The following is a 14,592-nucleotide window of genomic DNA, read 5'->3' on the forward strand; positions in this document are numbered from 1 at the left end:
TGATATGGTCTGAATATGTTAAATATTACCTTAGCTGCATCTCGATTTCACTTATTTTATCTGGTTGAAAAGTTGCCTGGTTTCTCGTTTTGAAGTCAGTACTTTTTAAGTGCTAAATGCATAGTAAAATCTGTGCTCTTCTGCTTTCAGATATGATTGGCTATTCGAATTTTCTTTGTGTAATTTTGTCATTCACTAATTATGTGCCTATAAATTTGCTTTTTTGTTTTAATTTCTCCCACATTACTTTTCTTCCTATTATTTCTCTATTTATTATACCTGCTAGACTTTATCAAAGACATCAGATTTTCTTTAAAACTCATTAATCTTTACCTTCCTTTGAGAAATTTCTGTTGTAATCATGATAGATTTGGGGAAAATGACCTTATGATATGGAATGTAAACCAAATAATATTAAAACCAATTCCTGTAACCCAGTCGTTCTTGCGAGTTTCGTGAGATTTCCATTATTTTTATCAAGATACTATGCTGTTGTAAGGAAGTTGGTGAATTTCAAGAGGAATTTTTATCACATTAAAGTAGACTTGAAAATAACTTACTGGCCTTCCTTGAATGCACTTTTTTTTAAGCACAAAGACGTATCTACATTAAAGAAATAATATCCTCCTATCTAAAGATGTATCTGTGCCCATTTCTCATGCCTCTCTGCGCTAATGATACTTCATAGTTTTATATTGTGGTAGATTTGAAGATATATGTAATAATAAGTACAGGGAGAACAGATTTGGTCAACAATTTATCATTGCTTCTGTTGTAGGATCATTTTAGAAAAAAAGAGTTAGCTAAACCAAGTTGAGGGGTGAGAGTGTGACTTCAGATTCCTTTGTGATTACTTCTTTCCATTTAGAAAAATTCTTTACCGAGATTTAAAAGTATACACAGCAGGAATTCCTACTAGTTTTCATGATCTGTGCTTCTCCTTTCCTCTTTGCTTCCCAAAGAATTAGACATGAAGTGGCAAGAAAGATGTGATGTAATAAAGAAAAAAATCAAGTGCCCTTGCCAGCAGATGTTGAAAAATTGATGAATCAAAGCTTTAAAATGGGCCTTTTTACTTTTGTGTGTGTGTGTGTGTGTGTGTATAAGAGAGAGAGAGAGAACATTATACAGGATAAAAGCATGCTCAGCCTAAAGGAAATAAAAGCATGTCTCAAACTCAAGTTCCCAGAACGTGATGTGCTCACCTCTTTGTGGTCATTGTTGGGTATTACAACACAAATGTTTCACTAACAACTTCTCGCATCCACATAAACATTTTGTGTAACTTACCTTTTTTTTCCTGGATCAAGACCTTGGTAGTTAAATGACCATTCTTAGTCTATTTTCTAAGATGCACTTGGAGATTTATAAAAATAATATTTATTTATTCACTATAAATTTAACATTTTCAATACTTAACCAGTTAAAAGTGGAATCAATTGGGGTATATTTTATAATGCTCTGTTCTCCAGTAGTGGCCAAGTGTATCAGATACAGAACTGTATCTAATCACAAGGAGGACCCGGCAGGACTTCTACTTCAGTTAATACAAGGTGCAACCCTTAAAAAATTACTCTAAAACTGTGCTAAATTTTCTATCTTCGCCTCCCTTAGGTTTTGTTAAGATTGAAACTTTTGATGTCTCAAGAGAGTATTGCTTAGTCTTCTTCAATACCAAGAACATCTGAAAAGCCTAGGAGAGGTTAGATATTACATTGGAATCGCTTCTCACTGAAGTATATTGCAATAATGTAAAGATCTTTTGTTAATTAATGCATTAATATGTATTAATTACGTTTTTAAAAACCTGTGTTTACCCATGTATGTAGTTAATGGTTTCCAGATGTTCAACGGTCCTTTCAAGCTGTGCTCTCTTAGTCCTCTTAATAGTACTGAGAGGAAGAAAGCCAGCAGTCTTTTGATGTTTATTTTATTGAAAGAGTCATATATACACCAAGCTATTACACCATTTGATGAAGATTATTGAGGGGGAAATAATCAACAGACTGCAGTGAAAGCAAGTCAGTCTCAAGAATGAGACAATCCTGCACCTACACCTCACAGTCCAGGCAAACATCTGGTTCACATAGCCATTCCTTTTCAGGCAAAGAGACGTAGAACCTATTTTTATAAACCAGTTACGTGTGTGTGTGTGTGTGTGTGTGTGTGTGTGTTTATGCATATATATAATAGAATTAATATATGCTTATTGTTTATTGTAAAAAAAATGTAAACAGCATGTATTAGTCCTCAAATGAAAGTTATACTCCCCCTTTGCCTTTTTCCATTTTTTTGTTTCTAGTGACAAAAAATAATTTAAAAGGAAAAGGCTTTGGAAGTGTATCGATGGATGAGTAAAATACACTAATCAGAGACCATTGTAGTTGTCTTAGTTTACAGATTTAGTCTTTACTTACTGTTTTTACTGTTGTTTCTTTAACTTTTTCCATTTTATCCCCCTCCCTAGTTCATCCCCATGCCTGTGTTGTATGGCGTGTTCCTGTATATGGGAGTAGCGTCCCTTAATGGTGTGCAGGTATGTTAAAATCTCAGCATAGTAGTATTCCTACATGTAAGAATTTTTTTTCCTAATAGGAATTGATCTTTGGGGGAAAACACTAATCATTTACTATGTACTTATAAAAATGCGTTTATTTTCTATACTTTTCACCATTCTTCTGCTTTTTATTGCTGATATAGTCCATAAAATCAGATAAAAATCAGATGGTGGCTTGTTATCATACATACTAAGTCTTGAGGTAGACTGTTAAAAGTGTTTGGCCAAGAAAACCAACAAACAAATCTAGGACTTCCTTCCTTCCTTCCTTCCTTCCTTCCTTCCTTCTTTCCTTCCTTCCTTCCTTCCTCTCTTTCTTTCCTTCCTTCCTCTCTTTCTTTCCTTCCTTCCTTCCTCTCTTTCTTTCTCCTTGTTTCAAAGAAGTAAGGTGACCCTTGCATTACTCTTCAAGATATTTTTTTCTTTATTCTATGATGAAAACAGGCTATTCTGGTATTATTTGTTTGCACATAATGACAGAAAGTTTTGCACCAATATGCCAAAAAAACACAACTCAAGTCAATATATGCTTTTTATTTGCTTTTGATGAAATTACCAGTTGCTCACAACTTGCTTAAAACCAACTCTTTTAAAAAGCCATTGGGGAAAACTTTGTAAGGGATTTCACCTCCCCCACCCCCCTCCCCCATCTGAGGTTTAATTTAATTGGCACCAGGAAATTGGAAGCACTTCTGCTGTTTTCTGGCACCTTGTTAATTGTAGCCTTATTTAGCACTTAGTAATGTTTTAATGGGAAAAGACTGCATGTTCTGTGAACGGTTATAAGAGTTCATTTGAACTTCTTCAATATAGTCCTTGCTTTCATTTATTGAATTTAGATTAACTTGGTTTTAGAGTCAGAGAGAACTGGGCAAGTAGCCAGACCCCCCCAAAAGAGAAAAGAGTATTTTATTTTCCCCTGTTTTGAATCCATTTACTGGAGTTTTTCACTATTTGAATATTTGTTAAAAACATACAAGGTAATTCTTTATATATTGAGCCCAATGACTGTGAATATGAGATTATCTGTCTGTCAAGTTTTTGGGAAGTATAACCTTTAAAATAGGTTTTCATAGCTTGGTATTTTAAATATTCATTATTATTTCATCAAAGGAAAAATGTGAAACCAAATGACAGTCAGGCAAATTGTACTTACTGTTATTTGGCCTTAATAAGTCTATCTAGATGAGAAGTTTGATTTTATTTTATATTCAGTGCAATAATACTTCAAACCCACTACTCCTGCTGAGAATTTGCATTTCTGCCACAGATAAACTAAATCGAAATCCATATTTTAACAAGATGTCAGGTGATTCTTATGAAGGTTCTTGTTAAAATGCAGACTTTTATTCATATACAGGCAGACATTGGGTTACAAATAGGATCCATCACTGTGTCTTTAAGAATGTGTAGGTCAGGGGAGCTCTGTGACCTTGTGCAAGAAACTGTGCTGCAATCCCGAAGATGCACGGCTTGAATCCACCAGATGCTCTGCTGGAGAAGGAAGGGCAATCTCCTCCTGTGCCAGTCAGATCAAATTCCACGGTACACAACAAGGAAAAGAAGCGGAAAAAAACCGAATGTGTAGGTCACACTAGGTACAGAACATGTTGGTTTAGTCTGATATTAGTGTAAGACGTTCTTGTGGTAATTGGTACTGTCAGGTTACTAGCCAAAAGGTTAGTGATTGGAATCCACCAGTCCCTCCACAGGACACAGAAGAATAATCTCCTTATGTAAAGATTTGCCTCAGAAACTTGACAGAAGGTTGCTGTGAGTTGGAATCAACAGGATAGCAACCAGATTTTTGTTATTGTTTTGTTTTGCGGTTTTGTTTTGTTTTTTTATTTTAGTCCAAGAAAAGGCTTGAAGCCATATCAATTATTTAAAAGCTTAATGTGCAGCCAGTCAAAAAAAAAGGAAATGATTGTGATGAATAATTTGTACACAATTTGGTTTAATCTTCTCAAAGTGAAGGCTTATTTATATAGTGTTAGAGCAGGTCGTCAAAGATGGTGGTCCCTCAGTAAAAGATGGCAACACCCTGCTCAAAGCTGTGACTGTGACAATGGCCAACAGTGACTGTGGTAATGGAACAGGTGTAGCAGAGACAGTGAGATTGACTCAGGCTAGAGTGGTTGTACACAAGGGTTGCTGAGTCATAGTGGAGTCAACAACAACACTATTTTGACTGTCTGTAGCTCTCCACTGTCCTGCCATTAGTCCTTGAAAGGGTCATTAGGCTTCTTCCAAATCCCCCATTCACAGGCTTTAATTACCATACCCTCCTGATTACCATAACAAATCACTAAAATTATAATAGTCCTGGTCTGTTCCTGTTTCATTTCCTCCACTAAGACTGAATAAGCCCTGCATTTAAAGGGAAAGTAGGAGTTGTCAGAATGTCATAGGTTTATAACCTGAGAACTGTTTGTATGTAGAGCGGAAATGTAAATTCTCAACGAAGGACTAAACCAGAAGTAATACATTTGAAGATCTGAGTCGCTATTCCTTACCTATCGTTGGTGCTCCACATATGTTTATTAAATGAAAAAGGGGGTGGAATAAACGATTTCCTTTTTTAAAATTGCTTTAGGATAGTTAATGGGTTTCTTAAAATTTCTAGGGCTGTTTCCTCTATAACGGGTTCTGGTGGCTTAGTCCATAGAGTTTAGTGCTGCTAACACCAAGGTCAAACCTCTCTTGAGGTTCAAAACCACCATTAGTTCCAAGGGAGAAAGATGGGCAGTCTTCTCTGTGATGTATAGTCTCAGAAATCCAGTGGAGGTAGGCCAGCTCCAAATAGGTTCTGAGGACAGCAGTGAGTTTTTGAGAGTTGCCTTTATTTGCTGCTGCTTTCATCATACCTTCCTGCTGATTCTCTTTTACATTTTTTATGGGACATGATTTGATTTAGCAGAAAAATTTGTAACACAGACTATAAATTGGAAGACCCAGACTAGTTAAAAATAGCACTTGAAGGAGGACAGTTTATCAAATCTAATAGAACATAGTCTGTTTAGTTTACTTTTCTGTTTTCCCCACCTACCAGAGAGAGATTATCTCCAAGTTCCCATAGATTTCCTGCCTTGTGCTTGTTCAGTTCAACAACTGTTTACAGATCCTATGCCATCTGAAAGATAGGCTCATAATTATTATCTCCTTCAATAGTATAAACACAATTCACAAGTTATTCTTTGAAGCACAGTGCTTGGCACAGAGGTGCTCAATGGCCCTTTTCATAGTTGTCTAAATATGATTGTGTGATTATCCTTTGGATTAATGGATGGATGGATAGATAGATAGATAGATAGATAGATAGATAGATAGATAGATAGATAGATATCTGATTACCTATACTTTGCAGCTAACTACCTTTTTTCACATGACTTTTCACTAAAAAGAAATGCTAATACATTTTTCAATTTGGTAGTTTTGTCATGGATGTGAAACTCAATTATAGGAAAATGTCAATACATTCTGAATTTCAAGTTGGAAGTTTCATATCTCCAAAACATCCCTTAAATGTTTCTGATGTATTGTAGCAAATCTTTGAGATAAAACAACTGATGTGCAGTAGAAGGAATTAGGTATCTTCAATGTATCATTACTAAAATTGGCACAAAGCCTCTATTCTGAGATGCATGATGAAAATGGAAAGCCAGAGGTGAGTATCTAGAATTTTGTTATTTTGTTGCTTGACACGTTCATTCTTAAGATTTTATCTCTTGTGCCTGCATAACATCCTTGTGAAATAAAAACAAAAATTGAAAGACTTGTCCCATGTTTCTACTCTTTCACTGGTGTTTTGCCCCTTGGAAAGGACACTGCTTGCCTAGATGATAGAGTATAACTTATTAGCGGTTAGTGAGACAGAGTGGAAATGACTTTGTACTTCCTGAAGTAATATATTCGCTTTCCTTTTCCTCCCCAGTTCATGGATCGCCTGAAGCTGCTTCTGATGCCCCTGAAGCATCAACCTGACTTTATCTACCTGCGGCATGTCCCCTTGCGCAGAGTCCACCTGTTCACGTTCCTGCAGGTGCTGTGTCTGGCGCTGCTCTGGATACTCAAGTCAACTGTAGCTGCTATCATTTTTCCAGTCATGGTAGGAGTTTCTTTCACTAAATCTGCTATGACATACTACAGTTGTCACTCGATTTTTGCAATATTGAGTACACAATTGTGATTCCAATTTTTTCCCCACCTTAACCTGACCCACTGATTGTAATACAAGGCTACCAGGACTTTGGTAGTCTTGGCAGTACCTTTTTAAAAAAATTTGATTTTATATTGGTTTGCTTACAAAGTTAGTATACATTGTGTTTCACTCTATTCTCCATTCACATTGTATTTCATACAATCATTCCCATGCATGATGTTTTATAAAATTAATCACCATTGGACTGTGCCCACTCTGTCTTTCCAAGTCGCTGCAGGATCTTTCCCATTTCCTTTACCCCCTCCCTCCATCAACCAAATTGTGCAGCCCTGTGATTTTACCCCTACTCATCCTTACCCTTCTGCTCCACTCCTACCCTCCTTCAGTCCCCATACATGTTTTACTAGTTGTCCTTCTATTTTATAATAATGGCCTTGTGCAATATTTGTCCTTATGAGACTGTGTTAGTTCTCTCACCATAATGCTCTCCAGTCTCTCCCAAGCTGTGTGGTGTTTTCTGAAATTATTGTTCCTGAGTGCTGCCTAGTATTCCATTGTGCAAATGTACTAAAATTTCTCAATTCATTCAGCTGTGATTGGACATTTAGGCTGTTTCCATGTTCTTGTGATGCTGAATAACCAGCACTGCTGTGAACATTGGCGTACAGTCTCTGTGTCTTCTAATTTCCTTTGGGTATATATTCCTAGTAGTGGAATAGCTGGGTCATATGGATTTTCTTTGTTAAATTTTTTGAGGAAATACCAAACTTTGGCAGGATCTTTGGGTCCAATTCACATGAGTTCAAATTCTAGCCTTGGTTCGGGCTGATCACTGAGCCTCCTTGAGCTGCTGTTTATTCCTCATTTGATGAGGATGGCACTGTGATTACTGTTCTGAAACATCTGTGATGAATATGAAGTGTCTAATGCAATGCCAAGGACCTTAACTTTGGAAAGTGTTTTAACGAACTGTCTATTGTACAGCTTTTTAACACCCAAGACACTACAAATTTTGAATAGTTAGAAATCCTATATAGGTTACCCTTTAATTTTAATTAAATTTTAAATAAATCCCTTTGATTTTATAGATTGCTCTTTCATTCTTAGTTAGAACTGACAAATAGCTCACCCTCCATTGGGTTTCTGAAGCGATAAGTTGCTCCAGAGCAGAATGCCTGTCCATCTCCCTTGAAGCCAGTAGTGAATTCAAACCATCGGAGCATGACCTTTGGGTTAGCAGCTCTACTACTCCCTGAGGGCAATCTGACATAGAATGAGATAGGTTAAAAAATAATCCTTACATTTTAATTGAATGAGATTATACTTTTCAATGAACAAAAAGTTAATTTTAACTAATACTTTTATTAACTAAGAAACAATGCTAGTACAAAGATTGAGCATAGGAATGATAACTGCTGTGTCAACTGTTGGAACCTCAAAGACTATGCAATGTCAGAATCAACTCAAGAGTAGTCATTCTGGGTTTTCTACGAACCAGCTGCCTCTATGAAAAATAAAGTTTATAGTCCACTCAATGTAAGTTGCGTAAGCGAAGGATTTCTGTCCTACTCACTCTGACCTTAAATACTTTCTACTGATTTTGACGTGACTGTATCAATACTCATAACAGCTGTATATTACATGGTATTATTCCATACTTTTAAAATTTGTTTTTCTAGATCTTGGCCCTTGTAGCTGTCAGAAAAGGCATGGACTACCTCTTCTCCCAGCATGACCTCAGCTTCCTTGATGATGTCATTCCAGAAAAAGACAAGAAAAAGAAGGAGGATGAAAAGAAAAAGAAAAAGAAGAAAGGAAGTCTGGACAGTGACAATGATGATGTAAGTTACTTCCCAAAATCCCAAAGTAAAGTTAGTTAAAGAAACAAGTTTGGGGGTGGGGGGAATATATATATATGTTTGTATGTGTGTATGTATGTGTATGTGTATATATATATATGTTTGTATGTATATATATGTTTATGTGTATGTGTGTATATATATATATATGTATGTATATATATGTATGTATATGTTGTGTATGAGATGATAAACTGAGATCTAAGAGTGTCTATCTGGATGTGTAGTATGTTACTTATTTAACCTTTCCTGTTACATTTTACTTTTCTCTCTGCTGTTTTGTATCTTCTCAAATATCTCTGTAATCATTAAGAAACTCATAGTGACACAAAAATGCTCAACACCTTTACAGAAGTATAATAAGGGAAATTTGTTTACTTATGATATAAACGAGAACTCTGGTGGCCTTGTGGAAAGAAGCTGTGTTGGATCCTGAAAGCACGCAGTTTTTACGTAGGATCGACTCTGCGGGAGAAGGATGAGCAGTCTCCTCCCATTTGATTGACTGAAAACCTGCCAGAGGATCACCTGTGGGTGGGTTCTGGCTCAGTGGTACACAGCAACAGCAACAATGGTACAAAATATACTTGTTTACTATTGATAAACCAGGCTTTACATTTGAGGCAGTAATTGTTGATTTTACCTACTTTTAAGCATAATGTGATGTTATATCTCATTCACATGATCTATTTGAAATGATCCTGAACCAAAGTTCTTAAAATGATGCTAAAATAACATCAGTTAGGGTATTTCTCACTAACCCTTCTTTAACAAGGAAAAGGATTTAGAACTTTACATAATTGTAGTGTTCAGTGTCATAGTCCAGCTGGTCCTCTTGCAATTGGATGCTTAAGTGAAAAAATAGCATTATTGCCCATTTGTTTTCTTCAAAAGACTGTTTTGCAGAAACACAGATGCTTCAGTAGGGGTCTATAATCAGTGTTAGAAGAAAACTTGGTGTTTGTTTTCCTGAAAACATACATATACAACTTATTTAGTAACCTTTTGAAAATACTGCCAAAATGACATTTTTCAGGTAAAGCTTTGTTCATTCTGGACTTTAAGCAGTTTACTGTTACAAATTATTATTATTATTTTGTCATTTCCTATTCTAAGTTGGAAGTATAATTCTTTTTAAAAGGTATCTACTTAGTATTAGATGGTATTGGTTGACAGTACATAACTGTTCCTTGATTATTATGACAACAATTCCAAGTACCTAATTTTGTTCTTACATGGAGCTTACATGGAGAAATGTTAGGTTATTTTTTTCCAAGTGTAACTAACTAACGATTGCAAAGCTAAAATCCTAATCTATGCATGTCTGGTTATTTCCAGGTAATCAGGCTGTCTGGTTATGTTCTTTTTTGAAAACTTGGAAATACTGCAGAGAAGGAAGCAACAGCCAGACTTAGATTTCAGATCAATTGATCTAATTTTTTTTAAAAGGCTAAATATACGAGGTACATTTATCTAAATAGTCTGAGGGAGATTTGGATGACTGTCGTGAAAACAAGTATATTGATTTTCTGTTTTAAATAATGACAGAAAGAAAGAAAATGTGTTTAAATTGCCAAGATTAAGACATAGTATTAAGAAAAATGTCATGTTTTCATATTTGGATAGACATAAAAATCTGAAATACATTTCTGAACTTTCTAAGGTTTTTGGTTCTTTTTTAAATTTTATTATTTTGTGTGCGTGTGTGCGTGTGTGCCATCAAATCAGATCTGACTGGTACAGGAGGAGATTGTTCCTCCTTCTCCAGCAGAGCATCTGGTGAACTATCTAAGTTTTTTAAAATAATGGTTGCCTGAAATAATTAAGAAAATATAATGTTTGATCTTGAGTTTTCAAAATGAGTATTTCAACTTTTATATGTGGACACTCAAAATACATAACATATTTAGAATGTATAAATAATCTGGAATTCTTTAATAATTTTTGAGACAAACAATAATGAAATGTCTACTTTGGGGAATGTTTTAAATTTCATGTTCCTTGTTGCCAACTGCTAGATCCTATGAGCTCCTGAAAATTCGCTTCCATTATTTAAAATCTGGTTTTCAACAAATCATATTTAACTTAAACACCACTGTTCTTTTTTAAATTGTGTTTACTATCTTCAGCTCCATATTTTTGAAGATAATTCCATGTGTTCTTTCTTCCCATAATTCTCAAAGTGAACAGACTTACACATGTCTTCTAGTGAATCCAGTAGCAAGTTCTATTTACTGATTTCATTATTTGGGTTTTTATATTTGGAAGGTGGCTTTTCTGATATACACAGGTATTCTCATGAGGTGAGCTGTATGAATCCAGGGAGTGCTAGGGGAACATGAAGCACTAATAGTTTAAATAGCTGCTATGGTGGTATTTAGTTGGCCTAGTGGTAAGAAGTTGCACTGAAATCCCAAAGGCTTGCAGATTGAATCCACCAGATGCTCCAAGGGAGAAGGATGGGCAATCTCCTCCCATGTCATTTACTGCCTCTGAAAACCTGCTGGAGGATCAGCTCTGGGCCGCTTCCAGCTCGAGGGCACACAGCAACAACAACAATGGAAATTATGACTTGCCAGTATTTTGAGCCGTTCAGTCACCTGACAGTCCATGACTGAAGGTTGACTATCACCATATCATCTACATATATATTATTTTGGGAAATGTTAGAAATAGTGTAATAGGACTTTTACCTCTTAGCAATCTCATAAAGGTAGGCACAAGTGACATCCCTTTTTTCTTTTTCATTTTGAGTATATATTTTAATCTATTTTTTCTCATTTTCCTCTTTAAACACACATATAAAGGAATTTTCCATGTGGGTTGTATTGTTGTGGACCGTTGAGTCCGAACCAACCCATACTTGACCCATCCAGTGGGTTTTCAGAGGCAGTTACCCACAGGGGAGAAGATTGCTCATCCGTCTCCTGCGGAGCGGCTGGTGGCCTCGAACCATGTGCCTTTGGGATTTTAGTGCAGTTTCTTGCCAGTAGGCCACCAGGCTTTTTTTTTTTCTTATAAAAATAATTCTTTTCATTCAAACCTAGCTCTCATGTGTTTGGGTATTTTTTTAAAATAATTATAGTTTTTAAAATAAATTATATCAAATAAATGTGATACGTCCAAACATAGATTTAGATTTAAGATCATGAATTATAAAACTAATTAAATAATAAAGCCAAAGTAAAGTAATAATCCTGTAATGATCCAGTACAGTCTTATATAGGTATCCTGTTTTTTGTTTGTTTCTTTGTTTTTTAAGCAGCCCTTCATTAATTGTCTGGTTTTATGCCATTTTCTTCTAATAATAGTTCTGTGTTTGTCTGACCACACCGAAGGCAGACTTCTTTTTATATTTTGCTTGGGATTTCAGACATCTTAATATAAACAAATTGAAATGGTTCTTTAACTATAAAATAGTGTTTAATAGAATATTAGAGTACAGATGGAAAGATTATTTTCAAGTGATGTGGAAGACCTCACGAGAGTAAATGTTGGAAAAAATTTCCACTTGTCTTGGGAGGAAAGCTAGGAGTCATGATTTTCCTGGGATTAGAGTCAAAGAACATGAAAAAAAAAATCCATCCTACTTCAGCAGTATGCTGTAGATGATTTAAGTTTCTTAAAAGCTTTCTAAAACATGATTTAATCTGTTTTCACATTCAGATTAATTTCTTCATACCTGGAATAAACCAATGATATTTGTTGATCAGGAATCCAGTTTATAGAAAGCTTTATGGTTGTCTTAAATAACAGTGATCTCCAATTGATGTGGTCTGGTTTTCAAAAATTCAGTCTTATTAACTCGAAGTGGGATGAAAATAAACAAAAAGATTTTTGTATAGAATACAAAAGTTAGTGACGATCAAAGGGGTATCTTTAAGTCTTTTTGTATTAGTGTTATGTGCACGAGAATATGGTATGTTTAGCCTATTCTTGTAGATTAGGAGAGATCTTTAATAAAATATTCTAAACACTTGCACATTTTTCTTCACAGTCTGACTGCCCATACTCAGAAAAAGTTCCAAGTATTAAAATTCCAATGGACATCATGGAACAGCAACCTTTCCTAAGTGATAGCAAACCTTCCGACAGTGAGTAGAACTAACATCTTGCATGTCTGCTTGAATATGATTTGCAGTTGCAGAGAAAACACTGAAACTATCGCCTACTTTAGTTTCTCATGTTTTCTCTTTTTTTCTGTGTGGTTATTTACACTTCACTATAGAGCCTGTGTATCACTGTTAAATTTTTCATTTCATCCACAACTTTAAGTTTGTATTTGATAGTATTCTCTCTGACCCAGTCATCACAGGTTTCTTGCCATTCCTCACCTTGCTGCCTTGTTTTTATTTCATTCATCTTTCTGTGCTAGTGTTTAAATTGTGGCTTCTTGTCCTACATCACTGTCAGTTACTGTTTGTCTTCCTTAGGTTTCCTCCAAAGGCCAAATCAGCTCAAAAGAGAAAACTTGCCTTATGGGTCGGTCACTCAGTTATCAATAAATCAATCGCTAATATTGAGAATTTGAAATACCTATTAAATTTTATTAAATTGACAATCATGAACTAGTAGCACACCTTTTTAGGCATAATATATAAGACGTGCATTTTCCCTCTAAACTATTCAATCTTCTTTTGAAAACTATTCTGCTCTTTTTAGGTTAATAACTTGTGGCTAAGCTGTAGGATTTGTAACATACCAACTTTTCTGTTGTGGTTGCATTAACAGGCACTTCTAAAGGAGAAACCTTGTAACACTCGTGAATATCTTCCGTTTTTCCAGTAACAACTAACGATTAACCTCCAAGCATTTGATCACTTTGAGGCTCAAATCCAAATGTGCTTCAGTGTATATATACTGCTCTCTTCTGGTAGAAGGAGACAGTTGAAGCTTTTTTTTTAACTTTTATTTGACATTACCTCTTCAAATTCAGTAAGAGGAGATCCAGAAAAGTTTGAAATTAATGACTATGGAGAAAATGAGCATATTAGTTATTTGCTGTTATGTAACAAATTACCACAGAAGTCAGAAGTTTAAAACAACAGATATTTTCCCACACTGTTGTTGAAGCTTAAAAATCAGGAGCAGTGGAATTTGGTAACAGTGGTTTAGAATAACATTGAAAAGGACAGGAATTACAGAACACTTTCTTGTGCTCATGCAAAACCTGTACATAGATCAAGAATCAGTAGTTTATAAAGAACAAAGGAGTCACTTATAGTTTTACATTAGAAGGGTTCATCAGGGTTGGGTCTTTTCTCCAAACACATTCAATCTATATGCTGAGCAAACCGTTCTAGAAGCTTAACTATATAAAGAAAAAAAGTGGCATCAAGATTGGAGGAAGATTTATCAACAGTCTGAGGTATGCAGAGGGAAAGTTGCTTGCTGAAAGTGAAGAAGACTTACTAAAGATTTTAAAATAACTACCTTGGATATGGATTACATCTGACATCATGAAAGTAAAAATCTTCACTATTGAACCAGTAACCAGCATCATGATAGGTGGAGAAAAATTGAAGTTGCCAACAATTTCCTCTTATTTGGCTCTGCATTCAGCAGTAAAGACAAAGATTGTTCCATTGGGAGAATCTGCTATATTGGAGTTCTTTAAAGTGCTAAAGAACAAGTATGCAGTTTAAATACCAACATGGTCCTGGCAAGCCATAGTATTTTCAGTTGTTTCATATGCATGAGAAAGTCAGACAAGGAATAAGAAAGACCAAAGAAGAATTCCAAGATGGTGATACTGGCAAAGAATACTATATATACAATGAAGTGCCACCAAAAAACAAACAAACAAAACCAACAACAACCCAAACCAAACAAAAAAATCCCCACCCCCCATTTTTTTTCTTGTAGTAAGTGTAGAGAGAATGCTCCTTACAGTCAAGATGGTGAAACATCATCTCATATACTTTGAGTATGCTTCAGGAGTGAGCCAGTCCATGATGCCTGGAAAATTAGAGGGTCAGTGAAAAACAGGAAGACTATCAGTGAGCTGGATTAAC

General features: G+C 35.4%; 1 protein-coding gene across 2 annotated transcripts in view; it reads left to right on the forward strand.

Annotated features, from left to right (window-relative positions):
* Positions 1-14,592, forward strand: part of SLC4A4 (solute carrier family 4 (sodium bicarbonate cotransporter), member 4) — a 497,732-nt gene that overhangs the window by 469,227 nt on the left and 13,913 nt on the right. Inside the window, exons 20-23 of one of the 2 annotated variants that reach the window (XM_006896828.1) lie at positions 2,468-2,536; positions 6,492-6,665; positions 8,399-8,560; positions 12,576-12,672. In XM_006896828.1, the coding sequence (XP_006896890.1) occupies positions 2,468-2,536; positions 6,492-6,665; positions 8,399-8,560; positions 12,576-12,672 (502 nt within the window). The remainder of the gene's footprint in view (positions 1-2,467; positions 2,537-6,491; positions 6,666-8,398; positions 8,561-12,575; positions 12,673-14,592) is intronic. The other variant, XM_006896827.1, reaches the window with a different exon arrangement.

Source organism: Elephantulus edwardii, unplaced genomic scaffold (assembly GCF_000299155.1).
Source record: "Elephantulus edwardii isolate Elephantulus edwardi_28Jun2011 unplaced genomic scaffold, EleEdw1.0 scaffold00192, whole genome shotgun sequence".
NCBI lineage: Eukaryota > Metazoa > Chordata > Mammalia > Macroscelidea > Macroscelididae > Elephantulus > Elephantulus edwardii.